This window comes from Vombatus ursinus, unplaced genomic scaffold (assembly GCF_900497805.2).
Source record: "Vombatus ursinus unplaced genomic scaffold, bare-nosed wombat genome assembly UNPS02014941.1, whole genome shotgun sequence".
NCBI lineage: Eukaryota > Metazoa > Chordata > Mammalia > Diprotodontia > Vombatidae > Vombatus > Vombatus ursinus.
This window is the reverse complement of record NW_020954719.1, coordinates 5,474,929-5,497,966: the sequence shown is the minus strand read 5'-3', so window position 1 is coordinate 5,497,966 and position 23,038 is coordinate 5,474,929. Positions and strand designations below refer to the sequence as shown.

At 43.7% G+C, this 23,038-nt stretch overlaps 1 protein-coding gene across 1 annotated transcript in view; it reads left to right on the top strand.

Moving 5' to 3' along the window:
* The first annotated feature begins 1,912 nt into the window (after nucleotides 1–1,912).
* Nucleotides 1,913–23,038, top strand: part of COL2A1 (collagen type II alpha 1 chain) — a 46,934-nt gene continuing 25,808 nt past the window's right edge. The window contains exons 1-18 of the mRNA XM_027844419.1: nucleotides 1,913–2,006; nucleotides 6,437–6,643; nucleotides 8,180–8,196; nucleotides 8,442–8,474; nucleotides 8,592–8,624; nucleotides 8,728–8,781; nucleotides 8,936–9,037; nucleotides 9,960–10,037; nucleotides 10,758–10,802; nucleotides 10,915–10,968; nucleotides 12,069–12,122; nucleotides 13,163–13,216; nucleotides 13,672–13,725; nucleotides 13,869–13,922; nucleotides 14,287–14,331; nucleotides 14,433–14,486; nucleotides 20,400–20,444; nucleotides 20,841–20,894. Coding sequence (XP_027700220.1) covers nucleotides 1,913–2,006; nucleotides 6,437–6,643; nucleotides 8,180–8,196; nucleotides 8,442–8,474; nucleotides 8,592–8,624; nucleotides 8,728–8,781; nucleotides 8,936–9,037; nucleotides 9,960–10,037; nucleotides 10,758–10,802; nucleotides 10,915–10,968; nucleotides 12,069–12,122; nucleotides 13,163–13,216; nucleotides 13,672–13,725; nucleotides 13,869–13,922; nucleotides 14,287–14,331; nucleotides 14,433–14,486; nucleotides 20,400–20,444; nucleotides 20,841–20,894 — 1,131 coding nt within the window. The remainder of the gene's footprint in view (nucleotides 2,007–6,436; nucleotides 6,644–8,179; nucleotides 8,197–8,441; nucleotides 8,475–8,591; nucleotides 8,625–8,727; nucleotides 8,782–8,935; nucleotides 9,038–9,959; nucleotides 10,038–10,757; nucleotides 10,803–10,914; nucleotides 10,969–12,068; nucleotides 12,123–13,162; nucleotides 13,217–13,671; nucleotides 13,726–13,868; nucleotides 13,923–14,286; nucleotides 14,332–14,432; nucleotides 14,487–20,399; nucleotides 20,445–20,840; nucleotides 20,895–23,038) is intronic.

The following is a 23,038-nucleotide window of genomic DNA, read 5'->3' as shown; positions in this document are numbered from 1 at the left end:
TAACACAGTGATGCCCTTCGGGGCTATGGAAATGTATCGGGCTGTTTGTCTTTGCACTCAATGATCCTAGACTTCTCTGCTTTTTGAGTTCTTGTGACCTTCAGGCACTAAATAATTAACATTATCTCTCACTTACACTTAAGTGCAAGAGAGGGGCTCCACCTAAGCCCTTGGTCTCTGAGCAATTTCGCATCCTGACTTTTTCATACAGAGGAAATTCTGGCATACCTATTTCAATTTTTGATCATCCTTGTTCTTCCCTTGGTGGTCTGAGCCATAAAGGTGGCATTTGTGAATGTGTAAAGAGATTCTAGGTGAAAAGATCCTCAAAAATAGTTCATGGTGCTCTCATTAAGTCAAGCATCCCAGAGCTCTAGGAACATTACAAGGCTAAGGGGTTGTTGCTCTTTGGAAGTCCACATTTTCCCTTCAGCTTTTATACAAGAGATTCTAACAGGGCTCAGGCACAGATAACTCACTCACTTCAGCCCAAAATAAAAAATGAGAGAAGAAAAGGTGGTAAGTAGGGAGGCAGAGAGCTGAGGGAGTTGAAATATGGCAAGAATAGAAGGAATGGTAAGGAAAGCCTTTTTGGAAACTGAGACTCTTTTCCTCTGTTCTCCATACCTTATGGATCTGCCTCCATCATAACCTGGGCCAAGATTACAGTTGTGACCAACTGTGTCCCAAGACTTTGCATTTGGATAGCCTCCCACCTTCAGATTCCAGTTTTCAGAATCCTCCCAAATCTCCTGCCAAGTTGCGTTGACTTCATATCTGACAGAAGGGCACAAGATTCTTTCTAGAACAAAGGGACACTTGATTCCCCAACCTATCCAGCCTTCAGATTCAGAGCCTTTTCTTCTGGTCCAGGGCTCCTTGATTATCCGTCTACCTCTCTCTCTTCTCCGTAGTCACTACTCCTCACACTGGTCTCCTCTTTCAACAACACATCCTTTCTCTTTCCCTCCCTTTCTTGATGGAGGTACGTCTCTCTCATCTGCACCCAGTGATTTAAGCTTACTGTGCCCTTCCCATAGCCAGATCCATAAGCGAAGAAGCATTCTCTCTCACCCTCTGATTCACATAGTCAGATCCCACGGTTAGGGACCTCCAGCGGAGAGTGACATGGGAAAAGAATTTGGATAGAGGAAAGTCATAAGGATTTAACTCTGGTTTCCCTTGCCTCAGTGGCCTTGAATTCCAGATTTCCCTAACGGCTCCCCGCTGCCCCCTGCCTGCCCACACCTGAAGGTCCCTGTCTCTTTTCTGCTTGCTGTGCTTCCTCCCTGCTTCCCTCCTCCATCCAGGGCTCAGTGCCCTCTCCTCTGCAAACACTTCCCTCCCTCTCCTGCTCCCTGGGCAGAGCTCCGAGGGGAGGGGCCGGAGACACCCCCTCCTCCTGGCAACCTCTTCTCCTGCCTGTGGAGGTGGTGGTGGGGCGCTTTGCATTCCTGAGGGAGAACGGGGGTGGGGGGCGTCCAATGTGACTCTCCTCTTTCCTCAACTGGGGGCATCCTGGGAGAGGGAGGGAAATGGAGTGCTGGGAAGGAGAGGTGCTCTGGAGAGGGGCAGGTGTAAAATGAGGGGCAGGGTGGGAGGAAAGGTCTGGCCCAGAGCCTGGTATGGGGCAGGGGGAGGGGTCGGGGGAAGAAGCTCAGGTTACAGCGCTGCAGGGGGTAGGGGGTGGCCTGTGCTCTCGGCTTATCCGCTGGTTCCCGGGAAGGGCAGAGCGCATATAACGGGAGCCGCAAGCGGGTGCTAGGTGCAGAGTCCTGGAAGGCTGCTTGGGACTCCCTCCAGCTTGTCCTTTCCAGCGGGGCCGGCTGCATGAGGGCGCGGTAGAAACCGGGACCAGCACCTTCCTCCGCCGCCTCCTTCATCCTCCTCGGCAGAGGGTCCCGGGTTAGTCATGTTTCACCTGGGGGATCCAAGGACTCTGCTGCTTCTGGCCACTGCCCAGGTGCTGCTGATAGCTGCTGTCCGGTGTCAGGAAGTGGATGTCCGTAAGTTTCTCCTTTCCTTACCTTTTCTTGTAGCTTCGTCTCAGCTCGACGAGGGTCCTCCTGGAGCCCACTGGTCATTTCTCCCTACCAGCAGGTGATATAGTAGCAAGTGATACCCTTCCGGCGCCTGAAGGGGGATCAGGGACCCAGGTCTCTCTCACCAGACTGTTGCCTTCTCTTCCTCTCTCTTCCCGAAAGTTGGGGTGAATATACTCTGGAAGACTATTACAGCTAATGTCGGTGGACACTTTAGAGTTATTCAATGGGGAAAAAAGTTTTTTTTCTGAAAGCGTTTATAAATTCATATTCTTTCTCTTTCTCTCCCTCTCTCTGTTTCTGTCTCTGTCTCTTTCTTTCTCTCTGTGTCTCTGTCTCTCTCTCTCTTCTTCCCCTCAGATATCCACACTAACATTCGTTCAGGCGCCTCACACTTCTCGCCTGAACAGTCAGAGGTCAGTAGACGGGTCACAGCCCATCTATCTATGGAGGAGAAGGATGGTCTGTGTCTGTTGGTTAACAAAGCAGCCAGGAGCCAAGGGGTTAACTTCCATGGTCTGATGGGGGTGGGGGTTCAAAGGGGAGCTAGACAAAAGGAATACTCCGAGACAGACTTGCCCACAAAGATTTTTGTGCGGCTTTTAGAGACCTTACTCTTTTCCTTCCCACTACCGTTAACAAGGTGCAATGAGGGCTCAAAGGCACTCTTAAGCCACTCCTGCTGCATCCCAGAAGCTTTCACGGATTTCTCTGTCTCTCTCTCTCTCTCTCTCTCTCTCTCTCTGGGGGCTACCTGAAGGGTAGAAAGCATTCCAGACTCACCAGGCAATTTACTCCAAACACCCGTTAAAATAGCAAACCCCCCTTTCCTGGGCTAGAGGTGGGAGTGCAATACAAAGAACTACTTTGGTACAGTTCTAGAACTCTACACACCACAGTATCAGGAGGGGGTGGAAGGGGAGGCCAGTTGATTATGTCTATAAATCTTTCATCTCGATGCAACTGGGGGTCTTAAGGTTTACAGCCCAAATCTAAGCCCGGATTGCCCGCACCCTCCCTGCAACCGTCTTCGGAAAGGTTCCCCAGTCTGGGATTTTAGTCAGGACAAACGAAGCCTGGAAAGTTTATTAGGTAGAAAGGACTTTTTTTTTCTTTTCATACTTTTTTTCTCCACGTGTTTGGGCAGGTTTCCTATAGCTGGGATGTCTGCCCCCTTCTTTGTATGTTACAGATTGTAAATCAATCTTAGAGGGAAAACTTTAAAGGGGGAAAAAGTCACTCTCCTGACGAGGCGCTCTCCCTCTTCTCTGAAAGCAGGCGAGGATTCCAGAAACGATGTGGAATGCCGTCCCCCGGCACTCAGACGGAGTTTCCGTTCATTAGCTGGGCTGACTTGCCAGGGAGAGCTGGAGTGGCCAAAAAGTGCTCGCCATCAGGGGCACTTGGGAGGATAGATCAGGGGATATACAAGGCGGTCCAGTGATGTGGCATTTTCTACACGCAGTCTGAGTAAATTATGGTCTTATCTTTGTCTGGCCATCGAATTGACACTTTCCCAACCTCAAATTCTCTTTTCTCAAACCACTCTAACTGCCGGTCTCTGAATCAGTTGTGCATCTCATCCAACCTTTGAGGAACCCCCCCGCCCCCGCCAAAAAACAAAAATACAACCCCTTCCCCATCTAAAGTCCTCCATCCAGTGTCTTGAATCGCTTTCTAAAATGGCAAAGAGCTTTCACTGCTGCCTCTTGGTTCCAAGGAATTCATTTCGGAGGTGCCTGGTTGTGTCCAGAACTTCAGTGGCTCCTCCCAGAAGGCAGTTTAGGTAACGTTGCCCCAGAGAGGCTGCCCTGCCCGCGTGTCCTGGCTCATTTTCCGCTGCTCCCCCTGGTCCCAAAGATGTGACGTGGGGAACAGGGGCAGCCTAGAGAGACGTCAAAAAATGTTAGAAACCTAGAGATCGCTAATGCCTTCCCAAGGGATTGAAGTGTTTTTGGCTCGGGTGTCTGTGACCCACATCTGCATTTCAGAGTCTGCGCCTCTGAAAGCTCTCTTCAGTTCAAGCTAGAGACCTCAATCCCCTATTGTGAAGGTTTGTTTGCATTTGGGAGATTGGCAGCGATGGGTTCCAGATGGAGTTGAAATGCTGCCCGTATTTATTTTAAACTGGTTCCTCGCAGAGACCTGTGAATCGGGCTCTGTGTGAGCTCAGAAAAGGCTCATTCATGAGAGAAGAGGTCCGGTGGGCTCCCCCAGGCTCCCACCCTTAGCACAATGCCCTCCTCCCCCACCTCCCAGCCGCCACCATGGGGGCTCCAGCCCTTCTCTGGATGGCAAAGACAAACAATTCTCAGAAAGAGGTAGCTTTTTATAGGGCTCCCACAAAGGGTAACATACAGTACAGCCATAATTAGGGTAACCTTATAGGGGCCCATTGTGATGCTATCACCAGCCGTTTATTAACAGTAATTATGTCGATTAATGGTGCTGAGCTCCTCTGTCCACACCTAAGTTATCCAGTTACTACATTGGCTCGATTTTAAAGCAGCAGTGTTTGTACAGAAGCACACTTCCACAAGTTTCAGTCATAGATAATTACTCAGGCTTTTCTTTACATAATTTGCCTACGGTCACACCTGACTCAGTTGTCCAGTTTCTGGCTTCTGCTCAGCTCCTGACCCTTCCATGCTTCCTGAGGCCAGGTCCCAGTGATCCCAACGGGGAAAATATCAACCAGTAAATGGAGCTATTTCCCCTACAACTTTCCAGCTTTTCTTGTAGCTATCCAGCCAATCCTGTCCCCACCTGGGTCAAGTCCCTGGGTCGCCAAGGGTGAACCCATCAATACCAGTAAGCTGCATTCTAGTGTTCCCTTAGAAGCTACATTTTCACAAGCAGCTTCTGCATATCACCAAGATTTGCTTACTCTACCAATATTATACTTCTGGACCAGTAGCATTTTCCCTATGGAAAATGGAAAAATAAAAATCCCTTTATATTCAAAAGGTAACACCGTCTCTTCCAGAGCAGTGAGCAGGTCAATCTCCTTTCTCTCCTTTGGTTTAGAACTCTCTCTTATTATTCAGTCCTTGATGCCTCTACTTTCAGGTTTTTGATGAGAAAACCAGCTCTGAACTCTCCTGAGCACATGCTGCCAATGCAGCCAGCTCTTTGGCACAGTATGCTCAGTTCCCTTGTCAACAAAGAGCTCCTTTGCAACACAAATTCCAGATGGGATGGGACAGTAAGCAGGACTCATCTTTGCTCTGTTCCCTCAGCCTTTCTAGGTAGTCAGGGCTGGATTGTCTAGACTTGACATTACTAGTCAATCTGTGTCCCTTCTAACCATCAGGGAACCAAATGTCGTGGAAATGGAAGTTGGCTTTCTCTAAGAAGGCACAATTAAGTGAGACATTAGGGACACAGATGATTCTGTATTCATTCATTCATTTATTACACAAGACTTTGTAAAAGAAGCTATTATAATATACAAAGCATTATTCTAGCCACTGAGAGGAGAACACAAATATAAATAAGACACAATCCTTGCTGTTTGGGGAAGGTATGTGTGCCCAACCCCTTACATCATGTGTATCTTAACATGGGACTGAGAATTTTGGCTCTGCTATGACTCTTTAACTCCACACAGCTATCCTAATCCTAACACATTGCAAAGCAGTTCTGAGCATCTCCACTACCCAACCCCCCCTCCCATGTCCCTTAATAGGTATCATATTGGAAACTGTTAACTGTATTTTGTGGGTAAAAACTCTGACAGATTCAACAGAATGCCTTTGAGGTCATATGTGATTAGCCAACCCAGTAAAACCCAGGCAAAAGGTAGGATAAACCAAACGCTTCTCACTCTGTTTCTGTGAGAACTACCCACCTCTCTATCTCTCTGGTGTAAATCACTTCATCTTCAAAGAAATGCCAGTCTTGGAGGTCTCACTGGAGTTACAATTTCTTCCTCTTGCCTCTCCCACTCTGCCCTCTTTGTAGCTCAGCTACCAGAGAAGAGAGGAATTTAGGCTAGTATCCACTTGTGAACCTTCAGGGCCTACTCCCAACAGCAGCTATTCCCAAAGGGCCTGAGAGATTGCAGAAAACATTCAGTGTAGCCAACTCTACTAACTTCCCTTCTGTCAGCCATATTACTGGGTTTGGGCATTTCATTGGTGACAGTATCTTTGGGGGGAAAAATAAATCCTTTATGTTCTACTTGGTAGTAGCCCAAGAGGAAAAAGTGGTCTTTACTGACATTGAAATTATCTCTAAGACCTGAGATTTTATATTTGACTTTTTGAATTGTAATGACTGCCGCAACAATGCCAACATTATAACTCTATTTCTCTTTTTCTCTTCTGGCTTTCCTCTTTCTCACCCATTACTCTACTTTCTTGCATACTCTTACCCTCCTCCCTTTGGTACAGAAAATGCAAACAGCTGTGTTCATGAAGGGCAGAGGTATAATGATAAGGATGTATGGAAACCTGAGCCTTGCAGAATCTGTGTGTGTGACACTGGGACTGTCCTGTGTGATGAAGTAATCTGTGAAGACATGAAAGACTGTCTCCACCCTGAGATCTCCTTTGGAGAGTGCTGCCCTACCTGCCCAACTGACCCACCCACCGCCAGTGGTCGTAATTTATTTATTTCTTGTTTCATAAATAAATTACTTGCAGTCAGAGCAAAAGCTTTCCCATGGATGGGGACCAGAGCCAGAAAGTAGGGGAGGCTGGTCATCCATGGGACTCCAACAGCTGGAACTGAAAAGAAAGGCCACTTCTTGCTTACCCAAAACCCTTGGGACCATCCCTCTGGCTAGTTGATAGGGAATCTGAGACAGCAAAGGAGTTTTCTCTCTCCCTGCTCCTCTCTGCACTACCAGATAGTAAACTGGTGGCACTGAAGCTTAGTTTAGTCAGCTGGCAGTCCATCTAATACCCTCTCAAGAGATCTAGTAATTACCATATCCACAAAGAAGATCAAAAGTTCTTCAGCCAAGCCACAAATCATGTCCTCTTCAGTCACACACAACATTACTCAGAGAAGCCCCTTCAAATACACAGTCACCCTGTTTGGGGAAGAAATCATCTGTTGGACAGTGAGGAGACAGAAAGGGCAATTTTTTTCTTTTAAGTACAGAGCTTGGATGATTTTTTTCCCCTTTACATGTGGTTATCCCCCAATCAAGGACACTATTACTAGGTGAAGTATGAACCAGGTTACAGAAGCCCTATGTGTAGGGTGGAGAGATTAGTCTGGGACTCTAGATCATCTATATGTGGTGTGAAGGCTCAGTCGATCCTTTTTAGTGTCCAGGGATGATGTTGAGACATCTCCTTTCCCTCCCCTCTCCACTCATATTTACTCACTGATCTGCTCCATTTTTACAAGCGAAACAAGTCCAAGTTTCTTGATGTCCCCACCATTGTTTCCCCTACCTTAACTAGAGCAGCTTAGTTTGTAAGAAACGGAAGTGATGGAAAAGCAAGAAGTTGTCTTTCTGTAACACTTTACCTACACTGACTAAACTGAGGACTAATTTTAATGGCCCAAATTTTGAAATCGTTTTTGAGTTGTTCAGTGTAAGTGAAGTGTTGCTTGCTGGTTACTCATTTTACCGGGGAAAAATAATTGGGAGATTGTAATTTGGGATTATGCTGAAATGCTTTTGGTAACATTTGCATTTTGCTCTTTGCTGTGCTTGCTTGGAGGAGACAGGCACCTCTCTAAAGTAAGGCTTTCTAAGTAATCTTTAGCTTGGGAAGGTTGGGGGAGGGGGATGGGAAGGGGCTTTCTGACTGGAAGCAAAATTAGACTGAACAAATCCTCCTATCTTGAGTGTTTCCTTTCTTTGTGGCTGATTAACTCTTCTCTGTTGCTTCACCACTATCTCACTTTGCTCATTTTGTGTGAGAAACCTAGACAAATTTCCACTGCTCATAGGGCCACATAGTATCCAAAGTCTGAACAACCTGACAACTATGTCTATAGGAATCACACATAGTTACTCCCTCATCAGATTCCCCCTCCTCCATTTAATCCTTCTTGGTTGTATCTTCTTTCCTGTTTTGTGTCCTCTGAAGGGTAATCATGTGTTTAATAAGAAGTTTTATTCAGTCATCTCATGATGCTTATGTTCTGTTCCATTTTTTTCCCTTTCTAAATAGGGCATCTGGGGCCAAAGGTGAGTTTTTTGTTTTTATCAGCAATTTTACTTATATTTTCAGAGAGCTATTTGTACATCCTTTTGAAAGTATCTTCCACCTAGTACAGCAAGCTCCCACCTCTGAAATCAGAGGTGCTTTGATCACAGTAGACTTGCTTAGGTTCCCATTTGGTGGGGTCCCTGTAGTACAAGTGTCTATAGATTTACTTGGCTAGATAGACTTATTGGTAACTGTCTCACCTAGGGAATATTTTGCATTACAGGGACAGAAAGGGGAGCCTGGAGATATCAAAGATGTAAGTTGTCAGTTTTCCTCTACGTATAGGCCATGTTTCTCAGGATCAACTGTCTTAGGGGTGGCCTATTTGTGCTTTTCTCTAACCAATGACTCTGGGTTCCTTTCTTTTATACAGGTTGTAGGACCCAAAGGACCCCCTGGACCACAGGTGAGAAAAATAGAGAAATCAATGGTCTCTAACCCTTCCCTTAATTGAGCAGGAGTTACTTATAGGGTCTTGGATTCGATGTCACTGTTTCTTTCTCTTTCAGGGACCTGCAGGCGAACAAGGACCCCGAGGTGACCGTGGTGACAAAGGGGAAAAGGTAAGTAAATGAAGAACATCTATTGACCCTCATTGCCTCCCTGTTCCCTCTGTGGTCTCACCACATGCCTGGCTACTTCCCCAAGGGCAAGCTGTGGGTAAGTGGTTACTGGACCTATGTCACTGGACACTGATGCCTTTATCTTTATGCCAAGGGTGCTCCTGGACCTCGTGGTAGAGATGGTGAACCTGGTACCCCTGGTAATCCTGGACCCCCTGGTCCTCCAGGACCCCCTGGCCCTCCTGGCCTTGGTGGAGTGAGTATACTTACTTTTCTCTCTTTCAGAAAACTGACCCATACATGTATATTCTCATTGGTACACATATTGATCTGGCCGGCTCCCAGAAATTTCCAGTAGTAATTAGACTCATATACAACCTCTCTAGACCCTTCAGATTATAATTTAGCACACTATTGCCTTTATTCAGTGTGAGGCTGGGGAGCTAAAGGCTGCCTGATCTAACTAGGCACTAGGGTTTTTACTAGGGAAGAGCTTCAGTTGCCTAACTCACCACTCAGCCTCAAAGCCCTGTGATAGATTGATTCTGGATTTGGGAAAAGGTTGCCTGGATAGTTGTACTCATTGAAAAAAAGAGTGACCATTATCCTTGCAGGGTATCTGTCCCTGGCATATACTAAATACTTTCCCTGTTAGATGGTCCCATGTCACTGGGGGAAAAAATCTTGAAATTGACTAATTACATAAATTTCATAGTTTGGATATTTGCTACATTCAAGCAAAACTAACCTTAAATAAGTACATAGAGACCTAACACATCCATTACCAAAGTCTTTGGAGGCTGGTGATCTAGATTTTCCCAGGCACTGGTTGACTGTTAGACTCTGAAACCTTAAATCACATAAACAGTTTTTTTCTTATGTTTTGTAATGACTATTATTAAACACATAATTATTTGATACTTTAAAAAAATTTGGTTAACCATTTCATAAAATTGAGTGAACAAAGCAAATGGGTTGAATATCAAAAAGGCAAAGGGTATGGTGACAAGCAAGAACATTCAAAAATCATTTCCAACCCTTTCTGTTCTCAGCAGATATTGTCCAGTAGTTGGAGTTTAATCTAACAAATTTCCTCCCTTGTAAGAAATAATACACCTGATAAAATGAAGAAAATCCAGGTAAACTTGAGTCCCTAATGCTGTTGAGTTTGTTTGCAGAATTTTGCTGCTCAGATGGCAGGAGGGTTTGATGAGAAAGCTGGAGGCGCTCAGATGGGAGTGATGCAAGGACCAATGGTAAGGAAGGCAGAAGTTATCTCAAATGAAAGGGTCCATCAGTGAGGAATACTATCTTAGAACCAGGGAACCTGGCCACTTCCATCAGAAAAAAATTGCTCCTTACAGTAACGTCACTCTCCATTACTTAGCAGAGAGCTGACTTACATGCTTGGTCTTAAATGACTTAGTCTTTCTTCTTTGAGTGCACTCTTTGTCAAATGCCAAGTAGTTTAAATGAATTACCGCAGGGGGTTGGGAGGTGGTGTTGATGATGGTAGTGGTTTGATGGGGAGGAGGTGTTCATGTGGGGAGTCATATAGGCTGATTTGTTTAAGAGCTAACCTCTGTTGCTTTTGGAGGGGAGGCTGGAGAATGTAGACAGCAGCTACTGTTCCTCAGGATCCCACAAGATTTTCAGCAGGAAATTTCAACCCTGCGGCTTTACTTGGCACATGCTAAATGAAACTCAGAAACTTTAGTAAACAAGGCTGCTTTCCAGGAGAAAGTCAGGCTGGGTTCTCTTTCTGAATGGCCTCTATGAATAAAAATAGGTGGATGTGTAGGGAAGGAGGCCATATGAAAGAGGTGGCTGACAGTGGGCAGCTCCTGTAGGTCCTTCTTCCACTGTAGAATTACCCTGTTGTTTCTTGTCTGGGCTTCTTGGCTTGGATACAACACATTGGACTATGGTGGTTAGGCGTCTCCTGTTAAGGGCCCTTGTTTTGTGTTCCAATGCAGGGCCCCATGGGACCAAGAGGACCCCCTGGCCCCTCTGGCGCACCTGTGAGTATAGAGACAGCCCTGATTTTAAATGTTTTTCAAATGATTTTTCAATTCTTTCTGTAATCTTCATGCCTTAAGTGGCTAACCCAAACTTTCTGGCTTTCCATTTTAGGGCCCTCAAGGATTTCAAGGCAATCCTGGTGAACCAGGAGAACCCGGAGTCTCTGTAAGTATCCAAATGTGGTCATGTCCCTTCCCCTGGGAATATCCACACAAAATAGCCCTGTTACCCCAACCACCAACACCTTTGGGGCCTACACTCATTTCATTTCCATCAGGGAAGCCTAGCAGGGACCACCCAGGAATGCTATCACAGCATTATCTTTCTTGGGTCACTATTGCCGGGCTAAGAGCTCTCATTACAGTGACAAGACAAAATTGCCACATATTGCCTGGCAGGCTGAAACCTTTAGGCTTTTGGCATGAAATAAATTTTGGAAACCACTGAGCCACCTAGCTGCCTGAAAGAATCCCAGAGAGTAGATTTATAAAAGTACTACAGGATCACCAAAGTCAATAACTCATATTTGAAACTTTTGGGTTTCAAAGACACTCGAAGGCAAAAAGAGCATGGCACTTCTCTGATTGCCACCTCTAGAGCAGGAGATCTGTAATGAGGAAGCAGGACCAGTCCTTACTGCTGAGTGCAAATGCAGATGAAATTAATTACCTTAAAAATTACCAATTTTAATTACTTTTCAGAGGATTTGGGACTACTAAATGAGATAAGGGAAGGGCTAATTAAAAAACAGATGTGATCACATTTCTCTTTCCTGACTCTCAGGAATGAAATCTCAGTAACCTAGATTCTTCTTCGTATTCTTCTCTTTATGAAAGCGGCCCTTAAAAACCAGCTTCCTTGTGCACAGGCCCCATCACTTGACCAAAGGAGTTTGCAACCCTTCCTTACCCCACCCTCAACACCAGTATGATGGGGCTGCACCTCAGGGTCATACACCATAGGCACGGTCCCTACTCTTGGTAGGGTCTGTGGATTAGGTTTGTGATCATCCCCATAACCTTCCCAGAAGAGCCTTCACTCTTAGCAGCATCTGCCCATAGGGAGGCAATTTTGTACGGTTCTTCTCACCTACTGTTTTCCAAGACAATAACATTTGTTTAAGAGGGGAGGCAGGGGAACTTTTTTTAGGCCTTCTTCGTGACACTGGTAGTCAGACTATTTATCAGCCCTTTCTCTTGTCCATTGAAATGTGGGAAGTATCTGTCAACTAAGCTCAGGATATTGTTATCTCTCTTTGTTTCTAGGGTCCCATGGGTCCCCGAGGTCCTCCTGGTCCCCCTGGAAAACCTGGTGATGATGTGAGTATAAAATAAAGCTGCTATTTTAAGGGGAGAAGGTTGGAAGCCTGTGAAAAGTACAGAGATACTTGTTTGATGTGATCCTTAATATAAAAGAGCCACCATTTTGTTGAGTGTTAAATGCTTAGAAGTGAAAGAAATCTGCCTGCTTTAGGAAAGGAATCATTTGACCTCACCTCCAGTTACCTGGGGTGGGGGTAGTAAATACATTGAGGAGAAAAATTCAAATTGTGATGCCCTGGTCAGTGATGATTGTATTCTATGGGAGAATAAGCTCAGGAGTTCATGGGATGATGGAGTCATAGACTGAGGGCTAGAAAGGACCTTTGAGGTCATCCAGTCCCATCTCCTGATTTTACAGAGAAGGAAACTAAGGCTGTTGCTCCAGATACAGTGGAAAGAAAAATGCTGGCTAGTGGCTAAGAAATGATAGGAAATGATCTGAAAAATAAAAGCAGGGAAAAAAATACAAAGAAAAATATGTGGGGAAATATAAACAATAACACAAATGTCTGAGAGCTAAACTATTTTAATTTTAAATTAGTTAGAAAATAAATCAATTCATAATTTAGTCAACTAATGAAAAAGGAAAGAGTTGTGTATATATAAGCTATCGCTTAAGTCTGACTAGTGTTCATTACATAGAGTAGTTCCTAGTATATGTAATATTTCTTAAGGTTGAATTCATGTACCTGGGGAGACAGAGAGAGTGAAGTAGGCATGGTCTCTGCCCAGCTGGAATAGTTTAAGATAGATCTTATAGGTGACAGAGACATTGGAGGCAATGGCAGGATAAGGACATGGGGAATTTGCCCATTGGTGAAACAGCTGGCAAATGGAAAAAAATGGATGGATACAGAGGGACTCCCTAGAAGTAGTAAGTTCTAAAGAGGAGTTTGAGGGAGTCAGCAACTTCTCTAGTCTTTGAAGAGGTATGGAAAATGCACGAGATTGGAACGAAAAGGGGCCATTCTGAGAGTCCAAGAGCGGCAATGATAAAGTTCTGAATTGAACTTAGTGGTAATTCTTGTTCCCCTCAGGGTGAAGCTGGAAAACCAGGAAAATCTGGTGAACGTGGTCTTCCAGGTCCTCAGGTATGTCTGCTACCTTTCTGCATCCCCAATACCAGTCTTTTCCTTAGAATGGAGTGGGGATTCTCAAACCTAGGACCCCACTTCAGTTAATTTATTTATATAAAATGAGCATTCCAGATTTGTCAATTAGGAAGAATTGCTTAGAAATATTTATAATTCTCCCAATCCAGCAATGTGGCAGTACTTTTCCCTATGTTTCACTAAAACTCCTAGCAGTGGGAAATGCTACTGTCTCTTTTCAATAAACAGGGAAACTAAGGCATATAGTGGGGAAGGGACACATTCACAGTTATGGATCTGGAGTTACAAACCCCCAAAGTCCACGTTCTGGGCTTCCTTCATCCCGATTGCTTTCATGAGACTTTTCGTGATTTCATCAAAGTATTGTCCAAAAGATAGAGGTTGCACCACCTAGTCCCTCTGTGTTTCCTTTACATTTTATTTTTGGCTTGCAGGGAGCTCGTGGTTTCCCAGGTACTCCTGGTCTTCCTGGTGTCAAAGGTCATAGAGTAAGTATTTTTCATAACAGGCATAGTCCTAGGTCATGGTGGGGAGCTGGGAGGAAAGGAGGGACTGGGGTGAAGGAGGGATAGAGGTTGTAATGTTTCCTTGTTTTCCAGGAATGTGACTGATTTCTTCTCTCACTCTTTAGGGTTACCCAGGCTTAGATGGAGCCAAAGGAGAGGCTGGTGCTCCTGGTGCTAAGGTAAGGAAATCAGAAGACACACAGAACATAGGTGCTTTGAGAGGGAACTTCTCCTTCAGTAAGGGAAATTCTACCAATCTAGAAATTACTGCAAGGAAGAAACACTGATAAGTCATTTCATACTCTGTGGACAGCTTTGCTGACAGTCTGCATTAACTTAAGATAATTTCTCTTCCTCTTTGCTGGCAGGCATTCAGTAGGCCTGACTGCTCCCAGGAAAGGGCATAGGGAGTTTTCCCAATCCAGGATGTTAATCTGGGTGTACTGGTGGTCAGATGACAGGCTATGCTGAAAACGGTTTTCCTGCTTTTTGCTCCCCAGGGAGTAGGTTCACACATGCTAACTTGTTGCTTCTTTTTCCCAGGGTGAAGGTGGATCTCCCGGTGAAAATGGTTCTCCTGGTCCTATGGTGAGTATGAGTTTCATCTTTCTGGAGCTAGGCTTTTCCTGGCACCTGAACACACCTTGAGAAAAATCAAGCATTTTTACATTTGTCATTGTATGTCCCAGGGTCCCCGAGGTCTACCTGGTGAGAGAGGACGGAATGGCCCTCCTGGTGCTGCGGTAAGTGTAGAGCCACATCTCCTACCTCAGGGATATGGGGTGGGCAGTAGTACCTGGGCCCGGCTTTTGGTTGGCTACTACTCTGGAGGACAGAGCACCCCTCAGTCATTTCAGCTAGCCCTATTGCACCCCCCTATTCCAGTGAAACGGGTATGTTCATTCTGAGCTCAGGCAAGTGAAATCTCTGCTTTGACTAAATGCATCATGATAAAATTTTTCCAAATTCTAATTTCTAGAGAAATTCAGAAAGAAACCTTTTTCTTTGCTTTTTTTTTTCACCATTTGACATTCCTCACCCAGGTGACCCCTTCTTCTCTAATTCTATAGTTTCTTTTAAGCCCTCTCCTTTATTTATGCTACCTTGCTCCTTCCCCTGAGATTTTTAGGCAAAGGCTATAGTACTTCAGAGAACCTGAAAAAAATCACTTTGGTGTTGGCAGACACACACCAGCTGGTGGTGTAATCTTGCCACCCTGTGTTTCACTCTGCACAGACAGCTTCAGAGAACCATAAGGAATTCTAGTAGCAGCACAGATACTTTGGCAAGGAAGGGGAAAGATGTTTGGTAGCCCCAGGCTTAAATGGTTGATTCTACTCACAGAGTAGTATCTCCAGTTGAATGATACCATTAGCTGATGGATCACGTCTATGTGGTACTTTGAAGGTGTGCAAGACATTTTTACATATTCTCTCATCTGAATGTAGCTCTGCCCCCAGCTGCCTTGGGATCCATGGTTGGTTTTGTTTGCCTTGCCTTTTACTCCTTAAGTATTTCATAGGCTGCAGAGCTGGAAGAGATCTTAGTGATCACCTAGTCCAATCTTCTCACTTTATATATTATAATATTAGGTCATATTTATATAACAACTCCAGGTTTACAAAGCACTTTCCATGCAGCAACCCTGTGAGGTGTATAGTGCTATTATTGTCCTCATTTTACAGATCAGGAAACTGAGATTCAGATTATTGTGGACAGCACTGTAGAAAAAAGTGAAGAAGGCACCTCTGCCCATTCATTCAATAAGTAGTTAACGTGCTTGTTATTTTCATAGTATTCCTCAAGGAATTCCAATCTCTTTGCTTGGAAGGCAAATGAGATAATTATGTGATATGCCTTCTAGCTATATGTAAACTATGTAAACTATAACCATATTAACTATACAAAAGTGAGTTGTTATTGTTACAAAGATTAAGTGCATGAAAGAGCCAGAAAACAAAAGCCAGTGCATGATATTGAAATTCAACATGGAACACAAAAAGGTAGTATTCAGCAAAAAGTTCAATTACTGGCATAAGACAAACAAGGGTAGTGAAACTTGAATTAATGAATGAAAAAGCATTCATTAAGCATTTACTATGTGCCAGGCTTTGGGCTTTTGAGGGGATTTAAAAATTTGTATTTTAATAATTAAATATAGGCAAGAGAAAGCAGAGAATCATAAAGGCAAGAAAGCTCCCTTGGGTGTGCTGGAAAGTAAAGATTGGATAGATATGGGAGGATCAGTTGATGGAGGGCCTTGTATTCTAGGATGAGGGTCTCAGCTTTGATACAATACACAATAGAGGACCACCTTAAGTGTTTGCAATGGGTTTGTGGTATGATGAAAATAGTGCTTTAAAAAGATTGTCCTTTCAGCTGAGTATACTTCCATCACCCAAGCTAAGGTTTTTCTGCATCCTGAGCAGGAGAGGGATTGCTAGATTTCTCTGATCAGTGGCTAGAAGAGCCATCAGCACTTAATGGTGCTGCTAGCAGTACATTTGTATAAGGAAAATTGCCCCTTAAAAGAACATCAGTAAAATAACTAGGCGTGACCCTTGTTCATTAGCAAGGGCTGCCAAAGGGCGTGCTCTCTAGCAGTGTCACTTTGTGTGAGGAGGATTAGAGACTATTCCACCCTAGCCAAGAAACATTGCCATTCCTGCCAATTACCAGGATCCCAGCTTGTAGGTATTAAAGAATACAAGGAATTGGTTTTTAGAAGGCCTCATGTGACAATGGTATTATGCCCTGTGAATAGATGAAGAGGGTACTGTACATTTCCTCCCTCTTCTTTCCCTGTCTCCGCTGGCCCAGAAAAAGAGCCAGTCCCCTCTTTTTGTTTCCCATTCCTAAAGTCATCTTTGGATTCTGGCTTCTCTGACTGTACATCCATTGATGGACTTCACTCTGCTTCCCCATACTGACCATCTCACAAGCTCAGAGGCATTACTTCTGGTGGTGTGGGCCATATCACCCTTGCTCATGCTACAGCAGACTAGACAGGACTTCCCTAGAGCTAAGCTCTTATAATCATGTAGGCTCACACTTCCTTGAGCCTTGGGCCTCCAGCTCCAGGGCTATGCCAAGCTGAAGTACCTGACTCCCTGTGGTCACACACTCTTCTTGGAGCCAGACTGTGTGGCTGACCAGGCTTCATTCCTAGGAATATAAGTAAATAGAAGTCCCAGAACTGGGCTTTCCCAAGCAGGAGTTTAGCTTCCACGCACCAATTCCACAGCTACTGTCCTGATCTCTCTGAGCCCCCAGGCATCTGCTGTGGAGTTACTCAGGGCCATGGGAGGTTAGTAACCTTCCCAAGTGGCAAGGCAGGTTGAGCTGGGCTTCTCTGATCAGGCATTAGCAAAGTGTTGCTCTCCCCCAACCCTACTTTTACCCCAGCTTTCACGGATCCTATATTTCCCTCCTCCTTCATGCTTCAGCATTGAGCTCTTCTTGTTCAGGAAGTCTGGTCGAGCTTAAAATGTCCCAGGAAGCCGGTTATCCAGGAAGACCACTCCAATCTGACTTTGTTGCAAGGTTTATCTCTTCCCCACTTTGTCTTTACTATCATGGTCTCTAACCACTGCCTCCCCACCTTGTTTCCTCCTTTTAGTCACATTTGTCCTTTATTATTTGGCCCATTTCTCCCAGGTGAACCTTTGGGTTAGAGAATTTGGATAAGCTAGGTAGGAAACAGTGAAAAGGAAGGGGAATAGAGAAGGCATCTCTTTTGCTTTTGACCCTAAAATTTGCATGATAACCTCAACCTCATGCCCTGCCTACAATGCTTGGCATATTACATTTCTGATTTATACCCACTTCCCCCCTCCTCAGCGTGGTTCATCCTCAGTTCCGTTCTTTGGTCTGGTGATGCTTTTCTGATCTCTCACAATCACTACATTTCTTGTCTTCCATTTCCTTTTCCCTAATACTCCCTTGACATTGGCATTTTCCCCCATTGAATTTCCTCCTTGTTTCTTCTAGCCCCTTCCAGTTTAATTCAACAAATATTTTGTAAGTGCCTACTCTGTGCAAGGCACTGCTAGCTTTTGAGGACAAAAAGAAAAGTAAGTCTCTGTTTTCAAAGAGCTTGCATTCTATTCGGAGAGGTAATGGCAATTTAGTATAGTTGGAAGAGTGCTGACTGAGTCTAAGTTAGAGGACCTGGGTTCCAATCCTGCTTTTGATATTTGCCCCCTGTGACTTTGGGCAAGCCTCAGTTTCTTCATCTACAAAATGAAAGGATTGGACTAGATGTGATCTTATAAATCAGTGCTATCTATGGGTTAGTTTGAGGAAGGCAGGGACTCCACCAATAAGGGAAATCAGGAAAGGCTTTCCATAGGAGGTGGCACATGAATTCAACATTGAAGGAAGAGAGGGAGATGACAAGAGTAATCCTGAAGGTGAGGATGGAGTATATTCCAGGCACAACAGAGGAAAGAGGTAGAATGCTGAGCTTGGACAACAGCAAGGAGGCCAGTTTACCTGCCTGAGTATGTGAAAGGGAATAGCATGAGATATGAATGGAATGGTAGCCCAGAGCCAGACTTCTAGGACTGGTCCATTTGGGGATAATCTTTTTGCACTCCAAGTGCAGGAAATCCTTCGACTGCTGTAACTGGCACTCATAGTTGGCCCTGCAGATTCTGCCTAATCACTATTTTCCATGTAGATGCTTAGTTCCCCTAAGAACTAACTCTCACTAACACTTTTTTTGAATTAATCAAACATTTTGCAAGGAGGTATAGGTACCCAGAGAAAGAAACATAACATAGACTGCTTTTATGGCTGGAGGCACTGCAGAATCTCTAGAGCTAAGTTAGGGCCTGACACTTCAGGTCTAGACTTGTTTCCAGCATTCCCTATAGAAGCTTGCAGGTGTTTTCTTTGGTTAGTGGGTTAATGCAGCTATTTGAGCAAGTGCCATTCTTGTCTCAATTAGGATTAGACAAATCAAGATGCTGCTCAATTTTTTCTGTCTCCCATCCCTATTAGGTCTTAGTAGAGGTTTGTTTATTTATTTATTTATTTCAATTAACAAACATATATCTTCTCTTACATCCCTCTCACTAATTGAACAACAACAAAAAATAAATACAAGTAAAACCTTTGTCATAAATATGTGTAATCAAGCAAAGCAAATTCCCACATTGGCCATCTACAAAAATATAGGTCCCATTCTGCATCTTGAGTCCATGATCTTACTGTCAGGAGGTGAATAGCACACTTCAGCTTTGGTCCTCTAGAATCATAACTGGTCATTGAATTGATTAGAGTTCTTAAGTGTTTCAAAACTGCTTTTTTTAAAATAATGATATTGTTATTGAATAAATTGTTCTTCTGGTTCTGCTCACTTTACTCTGTATCAATTCATATAGGTCTTCCCAGGTTTCTCTGAAACCACACCTTTCATCATTTCTTTTGGAGCAATAATATTCCATTATATTCACATACTATAATTTGTTCAGTCATTGCCTGGTTGATGGGTACCCCCCCAGGAGAGGTTTATATAAACTTTGGGGTTCCCCTGAGAGAGGCAGAACCTCTTTTCTTTCCAATGAGCCCAGCCTAGAATCAGTGGCCCATCTCTATCTCATACAGGGACTTCCTCTGGTGTCTCCTTTAAACACCAGTTGGGTACTTCCCCCATGGAATCTCCTTTAGAATCTACTGTTTAATCCCAAAATATGAGCTTTATTATAAAAAGCACAAGTCATGGGCAAAGCTCTTCCTTTTGTGTTTAAGCCTCATTTGAAAGGTGAATTCCAATTAAGGAAGTTGTTTCTTGTTCAAAGTCATGCAACCAGGAGTCCTCTCCCCCATGTCAGTACTCTTTCCACCATGCAACATTGCCCTAGGAAGCACAGGCACATGTATGACTACTTCCGGGGTTCGATAATAGTAGGTAATGGAAGTGCTTTAGGAGCAGGGACAGCACCATATACCTCCCCTGATATGACTTCTGAGGCAATGAGGTGTCACAGGGTGAGTGAGGGTCAGGGTGCCCTTGGAGTCCTTTGGTGAATGTCAGTTGACAGCATAGGACGTAGCTGCCCAAGGGCCAGGAAGAGCTGGGACTGGCTTCTGCCTTGGATACTTAATGTGTGAACCTAGCCTTGGCTTTGAGCATCAGTTTTTTCATCTGTAAAATGGAGATAATAATAGCACCTACCCCACAGGGTTGCTGTGAGGGTCAAATAAGAGAGAAAGCACTATGGAAAGGTCAGTTTCTCTTATTATTTAATTCAGATAAGGTGTGATGAGAAGACACACAGCCCTGGTCCATTTATGAGCCAATGTCATGGATAGTTCCTGGGCATATTGGAAGTCGGGCTCCTGACTGCTTATATCTACAAACGGTATACTCTCAAACACAGGCAGGATGAATTCAAACGGTCCTTTGGTCTTTGAGTTCTCAAACCCAGATTGAGTGAAAACAGGCATTATTTTCAAATAATGTCCAGTTTCCTGTCTGGTTTCTAGGACACTCCAAACTTAGTAACTTCCTAAATTCTTGTGTGTATGTTTGTATGTATGTATGTATGTTTGAGTGTTAAGAGGGAAATCGTTTTTTAATTGGGGTTTGTAGGCGATTTAACAATAAACTTCTCTCATTGACTCCCTTTTCCTTCTATTTGTTTTCACAGGGTGCTCGAGGCAATGATGGTCAACCAGGCCCAGCCGGTCCCCCTGTAAGTTGACTCATGCTCATTTTTTGTTGTTGTTGGGAGTGATGGGGGAGGGGGAATGTTAGGGAATCACAGGCTTGGGAAAGCTCACTTTTTATCATGTTCAGAGTCAAATATTCATTTTGAGCTCTGGAGCTAGGCAAGTGGAGGCCGAGGTGTTTCAGAGGTTCCCTTTGACCTTAGAGTGGTGCCTTTAATGAGGACCTCTGTCTGGAGACCCCTGAGGGCATTGGCGCCTGAATGCCTGCTGTGTTCTCTTTAACTGGAGACTATAGCCAGAATTTTTGTAGAGCTCAGACAGTCTAATGTGGGGGAGGGGCGAGCTAGAGGCTCACTCTGAGTCTTTGGAGTTTTCTCCCTTTCCCAGCCAGAGACTCACTACTTTTCTTTTGTCCATAGGGCCCTGTTGGTCCTTCTGGTGGTCCTGGATTCCCAGGTGCTCCAGGAGCCAAGGTAAGTCTTTGCTGCCAGCACAACTATGAATTCCAAAAATGTCAATGAATCCTGGCTCCCCCCAACCCAGAAAAGAGGTGTTTTTGAGCCCCTCTTCCCTTCCAAGAAATCTCAATTCCCTGCCCCCACCCACTGCTACACTCCATCTAGGGAATGAATAAAGCCAAGAATTTCTCTAGGGGCACCTGCTGGAAGGAAAAGCAAAGATAGCGTGACAAGCAGCTGAAGGTAAAATTACAGACTCCAGCAAAGGAAAGGCAGACAGAGAAGTACTGGAGGGAGGGGAAAAGAGAGTGAGATCAGAGAGAAGATAGTCAACCAGGAGGGAAAGGTAAGAGATCTACTTTCTTTCCAACAATCTTAGGAGAGGAGTGTAGGAGAAGCATCAAAAAGTAAACCGGCCATTAAAAAAAAAAAAGTAAAGCAGCCAACAGGACCAGGTCAGAGTGGGAGGAAAAGGAGTGATAATTAGATGAGGAAACAACACTTCTTTCTTTCCTTCTTTCCTACCTTCCTCTCTACTTCTGGTTCTTCCGAAGTCTCATTTTTTTTTCTGCCTCAATTGGTATTCATGACTTTTATGGGACCCTGTTTGTTTTTAAAGATAAAATTCATTAAGAAAAAAAAAAACTATGAATCTGACAAATATGAACTCTTCTATATACTAAGAAGAAGAGAAAAAGAAGTTTATAGATGAAAACACATGTATCTATTACATACAGCTTGGTTAAAAAAAACACATAGAACAAATTCGTCAAGTTAGAAAATTACTTCCAAAACTGTCCTGTTTATCTCTGTCTTCTTTTGAACTTTGTTATCTTCTGTGCATTTTTAGAATGTTTATTGATGCTCTTAAAATTTCTCTCCTTTTTGTCTTTTGGCTCTCCTTATTCTAACCAATACCCCTGTCACTCAAAAAGCCATCTCCTGTTAACAAATAAGCCTCAAAGCCCCTCACACATTGGCCTGGTTTGGAAAAGTCTGTCTCTTTCCACACTTCTAGTGCTTGGAGTCTTGGTTGATCATAGAATCGATCAGACTTCTTAAATCTTTCATGATTGCTTTCTTTTGCAATGTTGTAGCCATTGTACAAATTGTTCTTCTGACTCTGCTTACTTTACTCTCCATGCAAGTCTTTCCCAGGTTTCCTTTTCTGACAGCACAACAATAGACCAATATAGTCATATACCTTAATTTGTTTGCCTATTTCCAATTGAGGGGCACCCCCTTAGTTTCTAGTTCTTTACTATAACAAAAAATTGCTCCTATAAATATTTTTATGCTTTTGGGTCTCTTGCCTCTTTCTTTGATCCTTATGGGTATATGCTAAAAAAATGATACAGCTAGGTGAAAGCATTTGCATGATTTAATGATTTTTTTTAAAATATAGTGCCAAATTGCTTTCCAGAATGACTGGTCCAATTCACAGCTCTACTAGCAAAACATTAGTGTCCTTATCTTCCATAAGGTCTCCAAAAAGCAGCCATTTTCTTTCTTTCTTTCTTTTTTTTTGTTGTCTTTGCCAATCTAATGGTTACGAGATGGAAACTTATGGTTGTATTAATTTATATTTCTCTTATTATTAGTGATTTGGAGAATTTGGATGTGGTTGTTGATGTCAAGCTCGAATTTTTTCTTTTGAGAATTGCCTGTTCATTTCCTTTGATGATTTATCTATTAGGGAATGGCTCTTATTCTTATAAAGTTGAGTCAATTCTTTGTATTTTTGGATAGCAGACCTTAATCAGAGAAATTTGTTGCAAAGATTTTTTTTCCTAGTTACCTTCTACTTCTAACTGCATCTATTTTGTTTGTGAAAAAATGTTTCATTTTTATGTAATGAAAATTGTCCATTTATTCTTCTGTGATGCCCTCTATCCCTTTTTTGGTCAATAACTCTTTCCTTAGCCACAGTTGTGAAAGTATCTTCTTTGCCCCTCAAATATGATTATGATATGACCCTTTCTATCTAGGACATGCATTCATTTGGGGCTTATTAAATATATAGTGGGAGATCTAGGTCTAAACTCAATTTTTGCTAGACTGCTTTCTGGCTTTACCAGCAGTTTTTGTCAAATAACGAGTCTCTACCCCACTAGTAGAAATTCTTGAATCTATCAAACAGTATGGCATTACGTCCTATT